At 34.4% G+C, this 24,278-nt stretch overlaps 1 protein-coding gene and 1 pseudogene across 1 annotated transcript; one reads left to right on the top strand and one right to left on the bottom strand.

Moving 5' to 3' along the window:
* The first annotated feature begins 10,464 nt into the window (after positions 1 to 10,464).
* Positions 10,465 to 10,989, top strand: LOC145642794 (ATP sulfurylase 1, chloroplastic pseudogene; annotated as a pseudogene).
* A 5,024-nt stretch (positions 10,990 to 16,013) lies between these two features.
* On the bottom strand, positions 16,014 to 18,287 carry LOC145642793 (gibberellin 3-beta-dioxygenase 1-like). The gene is made up of 2 exons (XM_081693964.1): positions 17,794 to 18,287; positions 16,014 to 16,578 (listed from the first exon to the last, which is right to left on the bottom strand). Exons 1-2 carry the CDS (start codon positions 18,285 to 18,287, stop codon positions 16,014 to 16,016), a joined length of 1,059 nt encoding a protein of 352 aa, XP_081550090.1.
* Positions 18,288 to 24,278: the final 5,991 nt, after the last annotated feature.

The raw sequence follows: 24,278 nt of genomic DNA, 5'->3' as shown, positions 1-24,278 counted from the left end.
AATCAAATCTTTCAAAAGTTGTTAAGTTTGATATCATCCATATATTAAGTTGTTATTTTGATAATTATCTATAATTAAAATGGTTAATTTTGGATAAAATTGGATAGGATATTCTGAGCATATTCCAAAAGAATAGTAATTGATTTAAATAATATGATTATCCCATAATTATTTTTGGATATAATTGATTTAAAATTTTGTGATTGGCTTGTAATTAGGATAGAATTTCCTGACTTTGTTAGGATAATCTTTGAGGATAAATATGATTTATCTTTTAAGATTAAAATAAGATTTGATTTTATCTCATGCTTAAATTAAAATATACGATATTTTATTGATGATCATGAATAATATATGATATTATCTAATTACACTAATTAAAATATGAGATATTTAGATGCCATGTTTCCTTAATTGTGAACATTCGATGTTGTAGTTTAAGAAAGCATGATGAGTGATTTATTATGTGGCAATTTTATAATATATGATGTTGTTTATTGCTATATAATGACTAGTATGGCCCAGTAGATTGCTAAATACGATCTGCGCATCGTGATGTATTTTTGTAATCTTAGTACGGTCTACGAACCGATAAAGTATTTTGTAATTTTATTTTATTTTATTTAAGTAGTAGATAGAATAGAGTAGAATTACAGGTTGCGGTTAATCCAAGAAGCCCATGAAGTGAAGGCCCAAATGAGCAAGGTGGATGAGATCCATGGTGATTCAAGTGGGAGCATTTACTTTATTAGTTTTCTTAGGATTAGGGGCCATGCTATGTCTTATTTATGCATTCAGTATTTTATGCATGTTAGATTTTATTGATGTTTTGTGATGATGCGCTAGAGTTCAATATTTAATCACAACATAATAAATCTAGGTCCCGGTAATATTGAGGCAACTTTTCCAATTAAAAACCCGATGAAACCTTTGACATTTATGACGGGTCATGCCAAAGCTGGGCATCATATTTTTCATTGGGGAGTGGGGGTAGGACAAATTCTACACTTTTAATTGGTTATACTCAACAAGGTTACCTAAAGATAAAGTTTAGAATCTTGAAGCTAAGGGTAATAATTAAACATGTGATGGGTAATTATTCAACCAAGAATTACAAAGAGTTGTAATTAGTAAAGAGTTTACTCACCTTGAAAATGTAATGGTTGATGGCAGGGCCAAAGTCCGGTCAATTATTGCACGAATAAAGGATCTTGGAATCATTTAATTCAATTGGGATCAATTAACATTGAATAAATGTTTTAAAGTTACCAGTTTAATATTCACTTATGGTACTTTAAATTTTAATAAACATAATTGAATTTTTGCGTTTATTTATAAGTAACATATCGTTCTAATTTTATTATTATATATAATCTCCTCGATTGAAAATAAAGTTGGGAAACGTTCTCAAAAGGTTAAAAGATAATCCATAAACCTATATTCCAATTTTGCTAAGATGGTTCTAAAGGCAAGTATTAGAAAACCATGTCACATGTCTATGGTTGGTTTTATTCAAAATGTTTGAGTGACATACCAACACATCTTCATTTTGAAAAGTGTTTCAAGGGATATAATGAGATGAGAGGTACAAACCCTCTAAAAGACAAGTGTAAAAATCCAATAAAATCTCTTATCTTCAATATAATTGAACATAAGAAAATGATTGGAAATCTCTATGATCAAAAGTTGATCAAATGACACTATTCTTCATCCACTTTATATAAGAGTTAAATACTTGATTAAACTCAAATATGAATAATGATAGAATAGACTTAGCAAAATCATGAAAAATGCTTAAACAAGTTCGCAAAATATCATTTTGAAACTAAGAGAAGTATTCTAAGTGGCTCAAATGGGAAAGGTTTAGGAATATATGAGGATTGCATTAAGATGTTATAGGCTAAGAAATTCAAACAAGTTGCTACTTCTCAAAACTAGAACTACTTACATGCTAAAAGTTGTTATGAACAACAAATGTTTCAAATTAAATGGATCAATTCCAATGGATTAGAAACTACCTCATAACAGTTGGAAGGTAAAAGAATGGAAATGTTCCAATTTAAAAGTATATTATAGAAATTGATTTAGCATATTGCTACTTCTTGGACATATGATGTCTTGTTTAGCTCACTCATTGCACAATATGGTTGATCTAAAGGAAGAAGTTATATTTAAAGGAGGAATAAATCTACAAATTTAGAAGCAAATGTTGCTACTTCACAAGTAGAATATACAAGTCTGGAAGCAAAAGTTGCAACTTTACAAGTAGAACCTATATTTCACCTTACCTTGTTATTGGCTAGAATAAATAAATGTTATTCATTCTTGCAATTATCAAAACACTATTCAATGTTAGTAATGACTAAACATCGAAGATTCAAAAACGTGGAATAAATGTTATTCTATGCTTCATTGAGTCATAATGTGTTTTGAATTGCTAAATAGGTTGAAAGTTCGATATGATAGAAATAATTGAACCGTTTCTATATGTATGTGTATATATATATATATATATATATATATATATATATATATATATATATATAAATTGTCTCTAAAATGTAAATTAATTCAAATGAAAATGAAAATTGCATGCGGAAGATCAAAGGGATGGACTTTCAATATCATTGGATTATGAATCCATTGATATATGTAATTATCATTCTAATTTGAAATTTTGACTAAGTTACCATTTAGAGAAATAATGATGAGAACTCAAGGTCGAATACATATCGATGTAAGAAAACCAAAGGTTCAAAGGTTAGAGACGGACAATGAAACTTCATTTGTGATATGATCACTTGTGCTTAGTTGAAGCATAAGAGTGAAAATTTTGAAAAGTTTAAAATGTTTAGTATGAAGTTCAATATCAACTTGACAAGATAATGATTACATTACAATATGATTGAAATTGTGAAAATTTTAAGTCAAGACATGTACTTGGCAACACATTCAAAATATTGCGATATGATTGTAATAATGAGAATATAAGCCAAGACCTTGATAAACATCCAAGAGTTGTGAAAACGTTTTACAACAAACAAAAACTACATACATCAAATCAAAAGTAGCAAAGGCTTCATATGTGATATGGATAAGAAAAGTTCTTATAAAGTCATTCTACAAAGCAAGGAATAAAAGTTGTATTAAATATTTTGATGCACTTTCGATTCCTATATAGAGCACGGGGTACTACTACACAAACCACACTTAGCACAAAATGTTTGTTGCTCAAGTAGGTGCCCTTATGGAAATTGTTCCAAAAGGTCAAGTGGGAGTAGTGTAAATCTCGAAAGAGTTCGAGAAAAGCAAAAAACAAACGTGGTTCAAACCATGATTGGTTCACCCTATGAAAAATATGCCTCCTCAAAAGGCAAGTGGGAGTATAAGAATCTTGAATAGTTCGAGAGCGTTGAAAGAATTCAAGAAAAGTTAATTCGAAAATCTTGAATAAAAGCAATAATATGAGCATGATTCACCTCATGTTACAAATGACAACGCGTGGTCTCATTAAGTGTAATGGGATTAATAACCATGTGTCGAAGGTAGTACATTCCAAATGCACATCCTCCCCTGTCGTTTCTCATTGAAAACTAAACAAAGTTGTTGTATGAGTTTCAATTGTTGCGTAAAACCCACAATGATGACTAGCATATGTAAAACTTAGCCAAACAAATATGATTTCATATTGACTAAGAGTTCTAAAATGTTCATTTTGGAACATGATGATTATGCAAGTAATAAGGATGATTTGACAAGTTATAACTCCAAGTGGTTTAAAACCAGAAAATCTGAAATAGATTCTAAGTCTGTAAGCAAGTGTATGACACTTGAATAATTTGCCTAAATTGGGTGAAACCCATTGTAAGCAAAACAGACAAGAAAGAAAAATGTTTTCTAACTAAAGCAAAGACTTGTTAAAGTATTCAACAAATTCATAGTATGACTATGACTACGACGAAACCTTTACATTAGTCATGTTGCAAAGATCTATTAAAGATACTTTAGTGATTTCTACCTTATAAGATTTGGTAGATGGATTTCAAAACGCTTTCTTGAAATTGTTCATGAAATAAGATTTGTATATGATACAATTAAAAGTTTAAAGATCCAATAATCCTAGGGATGCATAGCATCATGGAGTTAGTGTTCTTAATTTTGTGAGTTAATCAAATCGTTTGATGTTCTCGTAAAATGAAGAAAAGGTCTTGTGTGTACAAGATGTTTAGTGGGAGCTATGAAGTCTTCTTGGTCTAGTACAGAGAGCAATTATTGAAGGATCAAGTAATGGCTAATGCATTTTGTATGAAAACCTTGAAGAAGAAGATGAGTACATTTGGGATTCAAGATCTATATAGATAGGTCTCGAAGAATGTTTGAGTTTGGTTAAGGAACTTATATTGATAAGATTCTTATAAGGTTCAACATTATATTGAAAGGAGTTTCAATCCCATGTAACATGGCACATTGCTTAATGATTCAATTCTTTGAGAAAGGTTGATGAAATTAAGATTTTGAGTGATGGTCCTTATGCATTTTGCAAAAGATACATCATGGACTATACTCATATATTTGATTCACGTGTTTTAGGAACAAGTGATGATAGATTTCAATCGAAATCCAATGTGATGTTGGAATACAAATTAGAAATTCCTAAGTTCCTTGCGAAAGGGCGAAGAAAAATTCTTAGTGTATGGAGATGAAAATGATTATAAGATTTAGAAATTGCAAAATTCATGTTTATGAGAATGTCTCATGAACTCTACTTACTAAACCCCTTCCATTTCCAAAGCATGAGAAACATGCTAATGAAACTGGATTGAGGCAAATGATGTAATTAGAAGTTGTATTTGTTTTTGGAGAAAAACAAGTTACATGTGTAATACATTCATTTGCAGAATTATGTTTATCAATTGAAACAAAGTTTCAATCTTATTTAATCGTGGTTTCAAGATTAAATAAAATGTCCAAAATAATTGTGAATTTATGGGCTCACTAGGTTAATGACCTTTTGAATGAAACCCCACAGGTGAACTATATTCATATATTATTTAAGTTCCTAGTTCGGAATCATTAAACTGGACATAAATGATTTCTTAAATTGGACTAGCATGTTAAGATTGATTGGATAGCGCAGTTTCATGGGCTATAGGAGCGTAGTGATGCTCGGTCAATCACATGGATATGCATGAATGATGCATGATCGAACTATAGACCTACTTTGAAGTTCAAGTATAGAGCTTCCGGATATATTAGTGGATTCCTTTGACATGAGTGGAACATTGATCTCATTCAATGGATGTTATAACTGTGGTACATTCAAACGTCTTCCTGTAACTGGAGATTATAAAGGGTGTTTCCTGGTTATTTCAGAAGTTGAGTGGGATCTTTGGTTGCCACAAGATTGGATAGAGTCTACCTATTTAATTAGAAATGTGTCTTATTTTTGCCTCTTGAAGAGGGAGAATTCAGAAAATGCATGGCCGTGCTCAAATGCGTTACATAGTAACCATTTGTTTTGTAATTCAAACTCAGTTTTCAAGAAAAGATTTGTAGATTAATAATGATTACATAAGATGCAATCATATTATCAAATCGACACAAAATGACTTAAGGAATTTGAATATTGCGCACTTGTCTCAAACAAGTGGGAGATTGAAGGAGTTATGTCTTCGATAAGTGCAATTACTAGATATATCAAGGATCACTATTTTGGAGATAATAAGTTCGTTCTTTTGGGGCGTCATCCTCTGTTGCTAGACTATGAGAGATGATCTTTGGACTACTCAAATAGTCCAAAGCCCTCTAGAATGGATCCTATGAGGTCACACACAAGGGTATTGGGTTAAGCAAGTTAGAGGCCCATTAATGGGCCTCATGAGCAATTAACTAATCATGAATTGGATTGGGCTAGCATAGTTAGATTGGAATTAGGTTTTGGGCTTTTGACATGGGCTCTTATTTAGAGATGAGATCTATAAATAAGATCCATGCCTAGGGTTGAATGCAAGCAGTCATAATCCACATACAGTAGATTTTGACATTAAGGCAACCAATCCCAAAAACCCTAATCCTCTCTCTAACTCACAGCTCACACTCCTTCCCCCTTTGGACTCACGGCCGGCCACCCTTGGTGGCGCGTGTGGTGGTTCGTGGTGGTTTTTGGTTAGTATGTCGCTCTTCTCCGTAGAAGGTCAATTGAAGGTTTCAATTGCAACTAACTAGCATTAGTGGAGGTCTTAATATGTGCTCGTGGACCAAGTAGAGGAATCACGCTTGAGGTTCTTTATCTCCCCTTGTTCTTGCTCGATCGCATGTGGAATCACACTTCAAAGGTACAATTATGTGTTCTTTATGTGTTATGCAATGATCCTTGGTTTAGGTGCTTTATGAATATGATTCATGTTATTTCCGCTGCGTAGTACCTATAAACTCCTACATGTTCTTCTTTTTAGTTTCTCCTGGGGACTTAGAAATGTAGGACTTCAACATCCCCTTGTCAGACAGACGGTTCAACGCCCGTTGAAGGCTGAAGCAGTCGTTGGTGTCATGGCCAACTTCCTCATGGTATTGGCAAAATTTGTTCCTGTTCCGTGACTAGACGGAACTCTTCATTGGATTCGGCTTCTCAAGAGACAGCTGGTCCTTTATCTCCATGAGGTTGGAGTTGCAGTCCTTGTTAAACTCGTACCTAGGGACGTACGGTTTAAATTCTTTCTTTTTCTTCTGGGACGGATGGTCAGAATCACTAACCGCCCAGACTTCTTTTCTCTTCTTGCTCTCTTCTTTCTTCTTCGCCGGCTAAGCAGACTGGCTTTCTTTTTGTTTGTCAGACTTCTTGGAGTCCGACTGGCTACCAGGCGTACAGAGGTCAGCTGCTTGAATATAGCTTTCCGCCTCCCTTAGGGCTGCCTATAGCGTAAATGCCCCTTTTCTGACGAGGTCAAACTTAAAGTTCGACCCGTCTCTCAGACCCTTAAAGAAGTCTATGAATACTACCTCGTCAGACAGTCCCTGGATCTGGATTCTGTCCAGGTTGAGCTGCCTGACATAAGAGCATAGCCCTTCTCTCTCACCCTGCTTAATGGTGCTTAAGTCAAGACTTGTTTTCTTAGCAGGGATTCTCATTGAGAAGTTGGTGGCAAACAAGCAAACTATCTTCTTGAAGCAATCAATAGAGACGGCTGGCAAGTTGTCAAACCATGGTTGGGCAATGCCTTTCAATGTAGTTGGGAAACATCAACACCAAGTGGCATCGTCCCAACCCTTTAAACACATGAGGTTGGTGTATGCCATTAAGTGGTCTTCTGGGTTGGAGGTACCATCATAGGTTCCCACCAACACATTCTTAACCTTGGCCGGCTAGGCCACCTCGGTTATATTCTTGGTGAACGCAGAAGGTTGTTCGCCAAGTTTAAGCAGACGGAGCTGCCAGCCCTATGGCTGGACGCTGTTATATGCCACCTGACCTCTGAAAGGAGGCGGCTGCATAAATTGAAGGCCATACTGCCCATATTGCGCCTGGGGTGCATACGGGGCATACCCAATCATCATCTAAGGGTCGGTGTGGACGGACTTGCCGCTTGTCTGACTCTCATGTGAGGACTGTGAGTTCCTTACAGAAGTTTCTTTGAAACTGTCTGGAAAGGTCGAGGTCGAGGCTGATTCAGACAGCTGCTGGTGTCTCCTCCGCTCAATGATGTGCCGAGCGTCGGAGATAGATTTCTTGCTGGCTTCCGGCTGATCATGCCGGGTGTGCCGCAGAAGAACCTTTGGTAAAAGGATCTTAGACCAATCAAGTCTTGCGGCTGCCTTCTCCTTCTCCTTGGGGTGAGGAGTTGGCCGCCTGTCCTTGACCGGCTTCTTCCTCTCAGCTAGAGGAGTCTTTTTAGCCGGCTGACCCTTGTTAGAGCCAGCCTTGTTTTTGTTGATCATATCCTTAATTTCACCCTTGAAGGAGTTCATGAATTTCATGAGCTCGTCCCGGGTGACTGGAGATGATCCTCTGGCCGTTTGGGTTTCCCCTTCTAGCCTCCCAGAGGACCTGCTTGGACCCGCCTGGTTAGTGTGTCGTTCCAATTGGTCTCTGGAACGGGTGTACATGGAAATGAATGAGCCATCCTTGGCCACATACGTCTCCACATTGTCATCATCATCATCTTGGTCAGTAAAGACCTTCGGCTGATGTACCGGTTGAGAAACAGTTGTGTTTTTCGGCTGAATAACCGGTTGTAGATTGTTTGGATCAGGAAGTGGTACAGACTCTTGAACCATCTTTGAGGTACTCTCCCCATAGACGGCGCCAAATGTTTTGGGTGTTTTTGTCCCTTGGGAGAGTTACGTCACGAAGTCTGGTCCGGCTCGAGTTGCACCTGCAAAACACGGAGACTCCGGTTGTTGGAGCTCCGCCTCCGACGGTCAAGTTAGTAACTTGAGAAGGAATAAAGAGTGCGGAAATTTAGGTGGGTATCTGCTTGGATTCCAAGCTCAGGTGTTTTCTGATCAGAGAATATGTGTTTAGTAAATGATTGTAGATGTCCCCAAAATGGGGGAATATCTCCCTTTATAGGGTCATTGGGAAATGTGCCCCTCCCTATGTCACTCTGACCTAGAACTGATGGGTCGTGCCGTAAAGTGCAGATTCTTGGGAATTGGGCCCTTGAAAGCCGCAATTCTGATGAAGATCTGAGATTTTCATGTGTCAGCTGGTGAGTGGTCTTCGATGACCTGCCAGCCCTTGACACGTGGAGCTCTCTCATTAGTCCATGTGTCTAGGATATTTTTACCCTAAACATGGCTCGTTACACGTCTTTCAAAAAAAAAAAAAAAAAAAAAAAGTAGCTCGTTACACCTTATGGTTGACCATCACGGGAGTTACTTTGTTAGTGTTATAGGAATTACTTGGTCAATATTGTAGAGGTTATCAATCAGTGTTATAGGGGTTAATTTGTCTTTTACAAGCTATTTTACATACCATTCTAAAAAAAAAAATTAAAATTAAAAGTACATACCAAATGTCCAAATCACAATTTGGCTCTTTGATTCTATAGTGGGTTATCCAAAAAGTATTACTTAATTAGCTGCTTTTATTTGATTGTGGACGATTTAATTTGTATATAAGTGATAAAGTAGTAGGTTGAACTGTTGAAGCATGTACAAATTCTTGAAACTTGTCTAGGTTCATTCCCATCTCTATCCTCCTATCAAGCTTTTTCCTAATTCCTACTCCGTAAGAGAAATACCCAAAATGAATCCAGGTTCATTTGACTCGTATTATAAAAAGAAGCCAAACACACTTGGAAAACTTTCTTTCCCGAAACGTTCCTTTAAATTAAAAGGTATCCAAAATTATATATCCAAAAAATTATGTTTCATAGTGTTAGATGACTAGTCAATTATTCCTTGCGCGGTTGCGCCTATACCCTTGGACCTTGGTCACGAATTACCTTAAGGCATTTCTTAGATTCGTCGCATAATATAGTTTTTGTTTTTCATTCTATGTGAGAAACTGAGGATTAACTGATTAAGCAAAGTATAAAGGATTATTGTTAGGAAAATGATATACATAGCCCTAAGGGCTACATATAAGCATTTAATTTACTTTTGAAAATTGTTTAAATTTAGAAAATCATGACAAAAACACGCGCAAATCGGTGTAATTAGTGTGTTTTTGTCATGAATTCCTAACTTTATACATTTTCCAAAAGTAAATAGCATTACCCTTTTTGTTACGTACATAGTATAAAGAAAGTACATGATTAAATTTGAATCACAATTGCACCGGTGATCATGGGTAACTGAGATAATTATTACTTGTAGGATTATTTCCAAATTTATCAAATATTATTATTCTATAAAATACTACGTATTATTGTATCAAAAAAATAATACTCGTACTACGTATTACAAAGTATTCGCTATAGGTAAAATAATCATGATTCACACAATTTTGACAATTAATCCCAAACATATCAAATTCCAATTTTTGTCTTTTTGACAAATATAATCTCATGATTCACACATTTTATGAAATTAAAATCAATCCCCAATCTCTATGTTATAAAATTGTTCCCGTTCAAAAAAAAAATGTTACTCGTATAAAATTGTAAGAAGGAATATATGATATTGACCAATTTTACCATTATTACCAAAGATAACTCAATAGTCAATATTGAATATTCCAAGTTCATCTCTGTCTTTTATGCCCCATTATTAAATTAGAAAAACCAAACAAAAGCACTTACGCAAAACTGATTCAACCTCCATAACACAATTTCACAAATATTTTATTTCCAATAATTTCCCATAATGTTTCATTTCATTTTAATTTATTTTAGAATCATAGAACACATAAATTACGAGTAGTAGTTGTATATATAAACCCACAAATCTTTGTCATTTGAGCAACAACACCTTAGGCTTGGGCAAAAAGACAGGCCTAATTCTAAAAACAAACAACCAAAGATGGCTTCAATGGCAGCTATTTTCACCAAAACCCCAACAAATCAAACCATCTCATTTCCAAAGCTGTCGAAAACCAAATTTGTTTCACCAAATAATTTACCATTTTCAACTAGAAACTCGAATCCTCGGGTTCGAACCCAGCTGCGATTGCGAGTCGCATCGCAGCTGATTTCGCCCGATGGAGGTAATCTTGTTGAACTGGTAGTTGATGAATCCCTCAAGATAGAGAAAAAGAGGGAGGCAATTGAACTTCCAAGAATCAAGCTTACTAAGATCGATCTACAATGGGTTCATATTCTTAGTGAAGGGTGGGCTAGCCCACTTTCTGGGTTCATGAAAGAAAATGAGTTCCTCCAAACGCTTCATTTCAATTCGCTCCGACTTGATGATGGTTCATTTGTCAACATGTCGGTTCCGATTGTTCTCGCCATTGATGATTTGGTCAAGGATCAGATTGGTGAGTCTCGTAGGGTTGCCCTGTTTGACCCTGCTCTTGATGAGCCGGTTGCGATCCTCAACGAGTAAGTTTTTATATATTTCGGGATCATTTGGAATCGCTGTGGTTTTCTAGTTTTGGTTTTTAAATTAAACGAATTTTATGTGTTTAGAAAAAACATTGTTGTGGGATTTTGTTTAAATCGTCTCAATATAGATATTGACAGGATTTTGTTTTTCATCTTAAAACACGTTCAACTAAATATTGTTAAATGATCTTAATAAACGTTCATTGTCTAAAATAAATGATTTGTAAACTGTAATGCAATTGTTTATCGATTAATGTCTTCAATTATTACCGGTTAATGAGTACATAATGGAGCGGGGAGCGGGATTTGAACCCGCAACCTCAGAGTAAATATATTTTGATGATTTATTTACGATTTTGCCACTTGATGGGGATATACTATGACTTCCTCTATTCGGTAAAGTTATGTTTAGATTTTGCTGCTTTGGATATTTGGAATTTAGGCTTTAGGGAGGAAATATCTTTCTTAGCATACATTTCAAAAAGTTTTTATTTATATATATGTATATATTTTTATTTTTTTGAATTTAAAGTTGACACTAATATAATGAATATAAGACTTTTTGGAATACAAAGAAAGAGACTATTACCATTCTTCAAACAAAAAAAAAGCATGATTATTTTTATAATTGTTATTGTTATTGTTATTATGTTGCCTGATTATATTTTATTGTTATTGTTTGATCACACCTTTTATGCATGAAGGAAATTGGAGCTTGTAATCACGCTTAATAAGATAATTAATAATCTTGTTTAGGGTTAGTTTGATTATAATTCAAGTTATCGCCAATAATAGATTTATTTGTGCATTAATATTCAACCAACATAGATAAACAGGTTTAGGGTAAACCTATTGATTGCATGTTAGTCGGAAAGCGCACATGAATATGATCAGAATAAAGTAAAGGTCTATTATTAGAGCAGGTTCAATCTCTTTTAGGTTGGATTTGTACCTTCATCCCCGAACTACCAGTCATGGTTCCAGACCTATTGGAGTTGACGATCTCCTGGATCGTTAAGGGGTGTAACCTTCACTTCATGAACGGTTTACAAGTTCCTAAAACTTGTTGGCGACTCTTTTGCTCTATCTTCTTTCCCTTTGGACGCCACCGTACTTTAGTGTATGATCACAGTGGGGTTCAAGTTTGGGGTAATGCTTGAAATATTCCCTACACTAACGATTTTACATGATGTAGCAATTTAAAGAAGCACGAGCAATGTAAGTAATTGCATAACTTATTTATTTTGCTTGTATCACGTTTAGGTTTATTATTATGATTTGGATGTTCTAATTAATATTATGATGTTGCTTCTAATATTTTTTTTCGTATTAGTTTATTTATCTAGATCACCACTTCACATGGTTAATCAAACATATGTAATTGAAAATCACTCCTAATAAATTAATTTGGACAACCGGATTAGGTTCTCTTTTAATTTTGAAGAATTAAATAAGTGATCACGATACTTAGAATTTTATGTGCATTTGTAGACACCTAAAAATGTCTCCTCAAAACCAAACCCGTTGATGAACACCTTTCACCGCCATTATTGGTCGAGTTGAGTATTTAATCTTTGGAGTGCTTAACTTCATGTTTTATCCAATATATTTCATGAACCAATCCAATTTCTAGCCCATTTCCCTAAACCATAACCTATTTTCCACTTTTCGTGTCCACATCGCAAAACTGAGAGAAACTGATTTTATGACTATACAATTTTGATCCAATTATTATTTTGTTGGATAGGCCTTTAAATAATATTTCCAACCATATATCATAAGCCCAATTCCGAGCTATAACGAAAAAGATATGAGCAAAACACTAAACTCGGCCTAAAACCGACACCCTTCCACTAAAACGACCATATCTTAAAATCTATATATCATTTTGACTTGATTCTACTTGGGTTAGAAAGTAGACTTGATAATCTTTCCAATGATATATTATATGCCTTATTCCAAGTTACGGATCAAAAGTTATGATTATTTTAAAAACGGGTAAAAAACTGAAATTACCGCGCAGCGGCAAAAATGTCGCGACGCGGCAAAAGCTAACTTGTCACGGGGCTGATTCCCGTGACACGGTGCCCATTTTTGTATTTCTGCACAATTTTCTCCCGTGTTACGGGATTTTACACCGTGTCATGGTGCAATTTCCCATGTCACGGTGCCCATTCCGTGACACGGGGATATTCCGTGTAATTTCCGCGTACTTTTTACACCGTGACACAGCATACTGCACTGCGTCACGGTGGACAATGTCGTGTCACGGCATTTCTTCCCGTGTCACGGTGCACATCCCGTGCCACGGGATTGCTTCGTGTTTTCTCCGCGTAATCCCTAAACGCGTTTTCACTTCCCGTAACCTAATTATTTCCCGCGTCACTCAGTTTTTCCCCGTGTCACGGGATCTTCCCCCGTCTGACGGTGCCTGTCATCGTGTCACGGTGCTCTTTGCCGTGACACGATATTTTTTTTTAGGGTTTTTATCTTTTTAGGGTTCCGCGTGTTCCCTCTGCTCATTTTCCCTATAAATAGGACCCCCCTTTCTGCAGTTCGTGGCACCAATAATCGTTCTCTCTCACCTTACACCAAAAATCATTTTCTTCTCCCTCTTTAACCTAATTTCTAGCCTCCTTATTCTTCCATAACAATTCTCCTAAGCACTCCAAGGAGTCTATACTTAACCCGAGGTTCCGTCCTTAAACCAAGGCGTGAAAGGTACAAATAACTGAGGGTTTGGACCAAATCAACTCTACTTTTAATTTAATTTAATTTCCATTTACTTTATATTTTTATTGAAGTTACTAACAGTTTATTCATGATGTAGCAATTTAAAGGAACGCGCGGAATGTGAGTAATTAATTAATTTAATTACTCTTGTTTTATTTTCTTATTGCTAGTATCATGATTAGGTTATTTTATATTTAATTTGACTAACGCTATTATTGTTGAATTGCTTCCAATATTGATGTTATTCTATTATTATTTTTTATGATCACCATGTTGCATGTTAAAGGGAATATGTAATTGAAAATCACGCCTAATAAGATAATTTGGACAATCGGTTTAGGATCCTTTTTAATCTTGTTGTATAATCAAGTGATCACAATATTTTAGAATTATATGTTGCATTAATATTAAACCAATTTAGCCTAATAATAGTTTGGAGCAAATTGAATCTTTGTTTGTATGCCTTTGAGATCGCAGGAATTATTTTTCACTATAAGAATCGAGTAGAGACCAATACGGGCGAATGTGACTCCATGACTCACTTCGTACCATCATCCCCGATCCTCCTTTAGTGGTTCCGAACCATATGGAATTAGTAATCTCATGGATTATGAATGGCGTGTAACCTTCACGGGTCAATCATTGTTGCCTATCGTTGTCCCTTATTCGTGGTTGTCTTTTATGATCCGTGAACGGTTTACAAGTTCCTTAAAAACTTGTTGGCGGCTCCCTACTTTCCTTGTCCCTAATCGTTGTCCCTAATCGTATATGTCAATTCTCACTTCCTAAGAGTGTCAAGCATATTCACCACATGCTTTTTACATTGGCGCACTTCGAACGACGCCTACAGCATTATATTTAATTAACTTAGTAATATTACTTTGGAGCAAATTGAATCCTTATTTGTATGTATTCGAAATCACAAGAAACATTTATTCACTACAAGAATCGCGTAGAAGGAAAAACGGGCAAAGTTGACTTCCATGACTCAACTTCGTACCGTCATCCCCGATCCTTCATTCGTGGTTCGTGACAATATGGAGTTAGTAATCTTATGGATTATGAATAGGGTATAACCTTCATGGATCAAATCGTTGTTGCCTTTTTGTTTGTCCTTTACGTGGTTGAGTTTAATGATCCATGAACGGTTTACAAGTTCCTAATAAACTTGTTAGCAGCTCCCTATTTTTTGTCACTAATCATAAATGTCAAGTCTCACTTACTATAATTGTCAAACATATGAACCACATGCTTAAGTACGCATGCTTCAATTGACGCCTACAGTTAGTGCGTAGTAAGTATGCTTAAAGAGAATTAATTTTTTCCCATAACTCGTAGAATGGGTCCCATATTTATAGGATAGAATTAATTTGAATTAGGAATTTTAGTATCAGACATTTAGACGTGTTTCTATAAGATTGATTGATTTTTTTCCTCTTTTCCTTTTTATTTCTTTTTGTTATCACTTTATTGTCAAATTGACTCATAGTACTAAAAAAAAGTACAAATACTCCGTGTAAAATATGGTACTCGTTGTCACTAAATATTGCTCCAAGGTGATCATTTAACAAAAATACAAGTTGTCAGAAAAGAAATGACATTTATTGATGAAAAAGTACTAATTCACAATATTTGATAATAATAATCATGGTATTAAGTGAGATTTATGTGTCTCTACTTGTGAATAAGCATAAAAATCATGAAACATATATTTGAAACTAGGGATGACAATTCAATCCGAGTTCGATTCGAATCCGATAAAATTAGTTCGAATCCAATAAAATAGATCCAAATCCGAATAGGAGGCGGATCGCACTTGGACCCTATGCAAAGTCCGACCGAGTCTTACCCGAGTCCGAGTCTGATAGTATGAGCATATGATTTATAACTTGGGACAATTGCTTGCTTGTTTTGTAGCAAAATTTTGTTAACTACGTTATGATATACTTCACTCGGTATGAAAATACAAGAATTTATAGTATATGCACATTACAAAACAAAAAATAACAAAACAAAAAAAAAGGGATCATTTCGGAGGTCCGAATAAACGGACCGGATTTGGAACTGAAAATTACAAGTCGGATTCGGACTCGAATTCGGATCCGAGTCTAGGGTCCGTTTACCAAACGGAGGTCCGAATAAACGATATGTTGTCATTCTTGTTTGAAACATTAATATAAGGAACAATGGTAAACTACATTACTCTTCATGTAAAAATTTAATTTATTCAACCCTCTCATTGTAAAACGGAAACAAAAGAACACTTAAACAAGTTCTTAACTCTAATTAATCCTAGTCACTTTTCCTAACAAATGAGAATGCCAAATCTAAGTACTTCAATTTAAGGCTTGCATACTCTTTCACCTTTATAGGCTTAAATTGAGGACCCTCACAATTTGGATAGTCCAAAAAGAGAGAGACTTCAAAGTCTAATGGAAGGCCATAAAAGTATGCAATGGATAACCTTTGTTTTTGTTTATTGTTGATAAGTGCCCTATGAATTGCACTTGGAAATCTTGCATTTGAAATTATGTGTAAGAGATCTGCGACATTCACCACCAGGGCACATGGATGTGGGTTAACCGAGACCCACCCAAATTCGTCTTTGTATACTTGGAGTCCACTTGCATTTCCACTCTTGTGGAGGATTGTAAAGAGGAGATTATCTGTGTGGGGCCCTATGCCCATTGTTTGGGTTGAATCGGGGCATGGCGGGTACGAGTTGAGATTAAGTGCAAAAATATGATCTTTAGGTGTAGCTTCTTCAGGTTCGGGTATGTTTAGTGATTTGATAATCAAACTCTTGAGTTTGTCACCAAGGTCCTTCATCCTTGTTTGGTACTCAAATATCACTTCACTATATAAAGAAAAACAACAAATCGATATGGTTTTACAAGAAATAATGATATATTTAGTTTTTAAAGACACCTTGACTATCCAATATACCTGAAGTCGTTTATTATAACCAAATACATCTTAAACTAACATATTTAGGGTAATAAAATTGTGTGCAAGAAAATAGTATGAATATATGGGACAATTAGTGTAAATAGCATATAGGGAGACCCGTATGTACAATATTTAGGTGAAGTTACTTCCCTAGCACTCTAGGAGGGACCTTTCCCATGATATCATTTTTAAGGTTGTTCAATAATCGCTCTAAATTGGACTGAACTAAAGAGGTCCGGTCATCTAGTTTGGTCTAGTCCAAAACCCCTAAAACAAGTATTAAATTTGACCTTATTTTATTAAAATTATAAATTAAATTTATATATTGTTTAATCATCACCTTAAATTTTCTACGAATATATTACATTATGAGATACTTATTACACATTCGGTAAAATGGGTATCAAATAATAATATTTCATTTTTTATTTTCCCTTTTTTCTGAATTTATTATAAAGAAAAATAGTTCTTAAACTGGTGTTGTCCGAACTGATTTTATATAAGTCCATTCATGGTTCGACCTAATCATTTGGATTTAAATTTTTGAATTTTTAATATTGTCTATGTTCAATATTATATTGGATTCATAAACAACTCTAGTTATTTCCACATTAAAATGGAATATGTAACAATGTTCCACAAAATTATGCAACACTTGGCTAACAACTTAGATATATATCTAAAATTTTATAAATATAATAATAAATGATTGCATACATGTGCTATGCATTAGAGATAAACAATGCACGCAGTGTGACCTTAACCATTTGTGGGGTCAATAACCTCCTTTTTAGTTTATATATTTTTTTAATTTCCCTTGTTAAAATTGATTTCTTTTTCTTAATTAGATAAAATAATGTGTTATATGAATCCGCATAAAAATAATCAACTTTATTTTGACCCTAATAAATATTATTTCTAGATCTGTTAATAAAATGTATGGTCTTATCATTTTTATTTTTCATAAATTTAACGAAAAACAAAATATAAGAAACAAGAAAAATTGGTTCATAATTTTCTATTGTTAATTTCATAAATTATGATTATTTTAATTAGTTTCACAAATTTTTATTTAATCTTTTTAATGGAATGTATCATATGACTTTCAAACAAATGAGCTTACCAAAAACCTTCAAAATCATTAGGCCAAAGTTTCTTAGCGTCATGATGATAAGAGTTACCCGTGATAGTGAACCCCTCATTCCACATTTGCTTGCTGAAAAATAAAGCAAGTGTCGGATAACCATATCCAGTATCTTCATCAGGGGCTCGTAAAACCTTCATCTTTTGCTCAAATGGAAGATTGAATAAATTTTTAGCTTGAAACTCGACTTGATCTAATAACTCCTTAGAAACACCGTGATTTGTGACTTGAAACATCCCCCAAGTCTCACATGCATTAAAAATGAGGCCTAAAGCCTTAGGATCTTCAAGATCAATTATTGGAATAGAGATTAAAGCTCCAGATTTCTCATTATCGGGGTTGATTTTTGAATCCTCAAAACATTGTGCCCACATATGAGATATAGGAACATTTTTTATTGAGCTAAAATCTATGGGAACAATAAGGTGTTGTTGCATGGGATGATCCTTGTCGGCATTTGAAAGAAGAGACATTTTGTTAAATGGAAAAGGAAAAAAAAAAAAAAACCTTAATAATATAGAAAATTTGAGGTTTTAATTTTTATTCTACTTTGTGAGAAAGATTTACGATTTATTCAAAATATGGGAAAATTTTCAATGGAAGCTTTGACAGACATATAATGTGTCTGCCTTTTGACTGATGTGAACTTGTGAAAATATGTATTTATAGGGTTATAAATATTATATAAATAATCTGAGATTAATGACATGTGTCATATATCAAGTAAATAATGGAAATTATCATGATATCAGTGCAATATCAAATACCAAATCAAATATTTCTATCTTTATAAATTAATATTAAATGTTAAAAACTTTAAATGTTATAACATATTAATAAAATAAAAAATAATAAAAAAAAAAGGGTAAGAAATCAACATGTTTGATTTTGTACATACAATAAGGCATCTAAATTATATCTTGTATATAATTTATACAAATTGAATGACTAATGCATCTAAAATGATCTTGTGGTACTCCCTCCGTATTTTATTACTTACTCTACTTTCCTTTTGCAACTGTATTTTATTAATTGCTCCATTTCATTTTTTGGAAACTTTATACAATCTTTTTACCATATTCCTCCCAACTAGTGGTCCCCTTATATCATATTTTAATATATATCATATTCTCTCTCCTCCCCACTTATACATGCTTTTACTTTTTTATTTTATTTTTTTTATTATTCAACCAACTCCACTTTTATTATATTTTAATAATTATCTGGCACTCGGTGGAATAATTGGGTTTTACATGCATTGGATTAGAATTCCGAAAATATTAAATAAAACTTTATTTGGAAAAGGGAAGTTTATTTTGAAAATTGGGTTTGACTGAAATGTTTGACCATAGTTGTTGACTAAGCTTAACTTACAAATTCAATTATATTTTGACCCAAAAGCTTGACTCTAGTTAGACTCAAGAATTTGACTTTGGTTTAAATCATAACAAGTAAAATTAGACTTAAATGTTTGACTTTAAATTTGACCAAAGTTTGATTTGATTGCTTTGACTAGTGTTAACTAGGAAGGTTTACGGAGGTTTAACTTGCATCAGAGAGGATAGATTTACAATAGATAGAAAATAAGGAGAGTAGAATTAAGATAAATGGGAAACAAAAGAACTAGAAGATGGATAAAAAAAAAGTACAATATGAGATAGAAGGCTGTTAGTATATGACAATTAAAATATGATTAGAATTCTAAACGTTTGACATGAACTTGAATTCTAGAAAAGTCGGAACTTATGAGATAAGGAAAATAAAATAAGATTAAAAAAAAGGATTTCTCACCAAATGCCCATGAAGTATTTTTTATTCACCATATACCCGTGAAAATTTTCAACTTCACCATAAACTCATGACTTTCACAAACATGTCATCAAATACCCAAATGACTAACAAACGTCAACTCCGTTAGTCATTAAGGCTAATTATGCCACATGGCATATTCTAATTGGTTCATTTTATTATTATTTTATTTAACAAAAAATTTAAAAAAAAAAAACCCAAACCCCGAGCCACTTTCCCCACCACACCACCACCCCCATGGTAGCCCAACCCTTTACCCCCACCCTCATCGGCGACCAACGTCCTCTTGGAGCCGGCGGCCACCCTCCTCTCCCCTTATCGCATGTCGTCTCTGCCCCTCTTCTTCCTAGTTTTACCTTCCCCTACCCTAAAACCCTTCCCTCCACTCGAAAAACATCTCTCTCCCCTCCCGTCGCCGCCCAGCCAGCGCCCAAACGACATCCCCGACGTCGGCGAAACTATTTCGTCCTTGTTCCTACTATCTCCACACAATTTCCTCCCTTAAACCCTCATCCCAAAACCCTAAAACCACATAATCGAAAATTCTAGGGTTCGAACCTTTCGATTTTGAGGTTTCGGGATGGCAGTTTAAGGGGAAGAGGGACAGGGAGAGGGCAACTGTAGTGGGGGAGGACGTGCAACACCAACTTTGGGGGGGGAGCAAGAATGGACAACGTCCGACGTCGGCACTGGAGTAGAAGAAGCAGAAGTGCTCGTGCCGAAGGAGTGAGAAAGTATGTACAGGCTTTAGTAGTGTCGGTGATGGTTAGGGACGCTAGGTTGGGGTCACTGGTGGGGGGGAGGGCTGACGCTGGTGACGGGAGAGCGCTCACCGGTCGCTGGTATAAAAAGGAGAGAAAGGGGTACTCCATTTGTTCAATTTGTGTATGCGTAGTATTATGCTAGGAATGTCATGTATGTTACAAGTGATGGATTTGTAGCATGTTTGTTTGCTTATATGCTTGGAATCGATGTTGGTTGATCATGAATTAATTTGCAAGCATGTGAAAATGTTATTTGCGGCATGTTACAAGTTGAATATGCATGAATCATAGAAGTATGTTTAATATTCAAGTATCAAGGAAGCATGAAATTAATAAGCTTTGCTTATAAGATTAAAAGAGCTAAAGTTAGAATTATTAAGCATGATTGATGAATTTGTTTCTCACCCATACATTACTAGGGTTGAGTCAAGAAGTTAGTTTATTAATTTATTCCCTCATATAAGTTGAGATTGAGTTAAATAAGTTTATTAGTGCTTTTATGCACCAAGGTACATAGTAACAATGCAAATTTGTGCACAAAACTAGGCAAGAAACCTTTGCTTAATGAAAATAAATAGTATGTGCTCACTAATTAATTCAAAAATGAACTGGAAGTATGTGTTGGTTATTGTTATGTTTGTTCTTGATTGATTAGTTGGAGTCATTTCAAGTTAAATTAGTAAATCACATAAAGTGTATATAAGAGGATACACACCTAAACTCTTGGAACGTATATACCTTGAGTATAAACATATGAGGGAGTTATGGGGTTTTATATTAACCATAGTTTCTACAGGGGTACTGGACGATGTACTTTCTTTTATCATTAATGTGCTAGAATTCTGTCACAAGATGACATAGTAGGTACCAATTGGGGTAGCTCCCTATATGATTGGAAGCTCAATACTTAAATGGGCTATTTTTAAAGAAGGAAACTCATTTAATGCGTAATCCAAAGCTATTATTTAATAATAAACATTGTTAGTTATGAGTCAAAGGTAAGTTGTTTTGTGATTTGTATGGCGAGCATGTTTCATTATTTATTGACGCTAGGATTTTCATGTTAGTGTGGTGCACATGTACTCAACTTTTGCTGATTTGTAATCTTGTGCTTGTATTTTGCTTTCCTTTGAATTGACCCTATGATGACCAATTTATATGGTGAGTAGAGAGGTTGAAATAAAGAGAAAGTGACAAGTACTTGAAATATAAAGAGCATAAAGGAAATGAGTGCAGAGAGTTACTAGTTATGCTTTCCTAGTATTATATTTATTTTGAATTGGTGATTTATCATTCATGGACTAATTAACATTGTTACGCTTTATTTTAAGTTGGTTGTAAAAGGACCATGTTTTTATTCATTCCAACTTGTGAACGTTTTATTTTACTTATGTTCAGAGGTTGTGAATTCAAGTTTTTTTTTTTTTAAAAAAAAAAGTTTGTTTTTAGTTTTATCTTCCGCTGTGTGACTTTGAAAATAGCCTTAGCAGTTATCACGGTGGCAAGGTATATTTTGGTTATTTCCTAAAATGAGTTTTATTTAGAGTAGAAAGAGTATTTTAAAAGGAGGAAATCTCCAGGGTATTACAAAGTGGTATCTGGGAGCTTTAGTTGGTTTTAGTTACCACTAAAGCCAAGAATGTTTTTTTAGGTACCTATGTTTTACAACTTGGCCAAATGTTTATTTAACTAGTTTTGAAAATATTTTTAAGAGGTCTGAATTTTTTTAAGGACCGAAACTTTTTTTAATTTTTTATCTTATTTTCAAAAATAAGGGCCGATTTATTTTAAATTTAATTTATATTATTTCAAACAATTAATTTTCGAAAATAAATTTTGATTTAAAAAAATTATGTGTGTAGATATGCGAAGGAATTAAGGTATGTAATTAGGTGTTAATTGTTTTTGGAAGCATGTGGTAAGATTGGGTATGAAAGAAAGGGCATATAGGCTAGAATTGTATGTTTTCCTATGAGCATATCTGTAGACACCCAAATGTGTCTCCCCAAAACCAAACCCAGTGATGAGTACCTTTCACGTCGAATCATAATCGAATGAAACGAAAGTGTGGAAAGGTCTAGTGTTGCAGAAAGTTTTATTTCTTTTTTTTTCTCTTCTCCCTGTTTTTGAAAACTTTATTTTAAGAAAACAGCCAATCCAGTTTGGTTGGTCCATAATATGGGTCCAATAGTGGTGTAGTTGGATGGGGTTTGCAAAGACCTTTCCAACGATATATTATAAGCCCAATTCCGATGAATATTGAGGAAGTTATGGCCAATTTACTAAACTGGGCCTGGTTTGAGTTTTAAGTACGGCCCAATGATCTAGGGGAGGGCCTAATATGATTTATCATTCCTAATGTAATTAGGAATGGTTTTGGTCTTCTAGAAGGTCTTATCATTCTTAATTCAATTAGGATTCTTCAGAGTTTTAATTAGATCAAATAGCATTTTCGACTGAAATTATATTATTTTATCTTCCAGTACGGGAAATTTATCAGATTTTCGAAAACGCGTTGAAAGCCGGTTTGGCGTCCAACCCCAGGCCTTGGCGCCTGGAATCAGGATTGGCGCCAGACGCCAGCATTGGCGCCTGGCGCTAGCCACTGGTCCTGGCGCCAATGAGCCAGGGCTAGCGCCAAGTTAGTTTTGTGGTCTTCAGACTCTGTTTTGATAAATTATCTTTTTTGGATGATTTTCTCTATAAATATCGTATCAAAAACTCCGTTTTCAATCATCAAGGGTCACCAATTCTCTTTATTCTTAAGTTTTTATCAACTATCTTCGTCATCGATCATCAACTCTCTTCAATTCTTTTCAGTAACATTCATGCATGCTTTCTTCTTTGCTTTTTAATACAAAATTCCGCATTCGCAAGATCTTGATACGCCTAGCCATATTCGAAGTTGCCTTCGCCCTAGACGTGAAAGGTTTTAATTTCTGAGGGTTTGGTCCCAAATCTCTCTTTCAATTATTTAATTTAATTGTTTGTTTATTATTTTCCTTGAAGTTACTAACGTGTGTATTTTGTAATTAGAAAGAGGTACGAGGCATCCAAGTAAGTACTTTATTGGTTTTTATTGATATTATGATGTAGATATCATGTTTACATTGTTATTTTGATTCCTAGTATCATGTCTAGGGTAATTTTAATATTAAATATGATTTCTATGGTGCCTTTTATTCTCTTCCTAATATTTATTTATGTTAGTATCATGTTAGGGCTAAAGCTTTGATTTTTATTGCTTAGTGACATGCTAGGGCTTGTTATTAATCTTGTTAGTATCATGCCTAGGATTTTGCTATTTTTATTATGCTTTAATATTAACATGAACATGATAATTATTGTAATTGTTATTTATTATAATTATTATTCATGATATTGATTATTTATTTATTATGTTGCTTGATATGTATCATATTTTATATTGTTATTGCTTGATCACCTTTATTGCATGTTAAAGGGAATTGGTATTTGCAATCACGCTTAATAAGATAATTAATAATCTTGTTAGGGTTAATTGTGATTATAATTCAAGTGATCGCCAATAATAGTTTATTTGTGCATTAAATTCAACCAACATAGATTAAACAGGTTTAGGGTTAACCTATTGATTGCATGTTGATCAAAAAGCGCACATGAATACGAGCAGAATAAAGTAGAGGCCTATTGTTAGGGCAGGTTCAATCTCTTTTAGGTTGGATTTGTACCATCATCCCCGAACCCTTATTTGGTTCATGACCTTATGGAGTTGACGATCTCTTGGATCGTTAAGGGGTGTAACCTTCACCTCGTGAACGGTTTACAAGTTCCTTAAAAACTTGTTGGCGACTCTTTTGCTCTATCTTCTTCCCTTTTGGGCGCCACCGTACTTTAGTGTATGATCACAGT

This window comes from Chenopodium album, chromosome 8 (assembly GCF_948465745.1).
Source record: "Chenopodium album chromosome 8, dcCheAlbu1.1, whole genome shotgun sequence".
Classification (NCBI taxonomy): domain Eukaryota; kingdom Viridiplantae; phylum Streptophyta; class Magnoliopsida; order Caryophyllales; family Amaranthaceae; genus Chenopodium; species Chenopodium album.
This window is presented reverse-complemented; position numbering and strand designations above follow the sequence as displayed.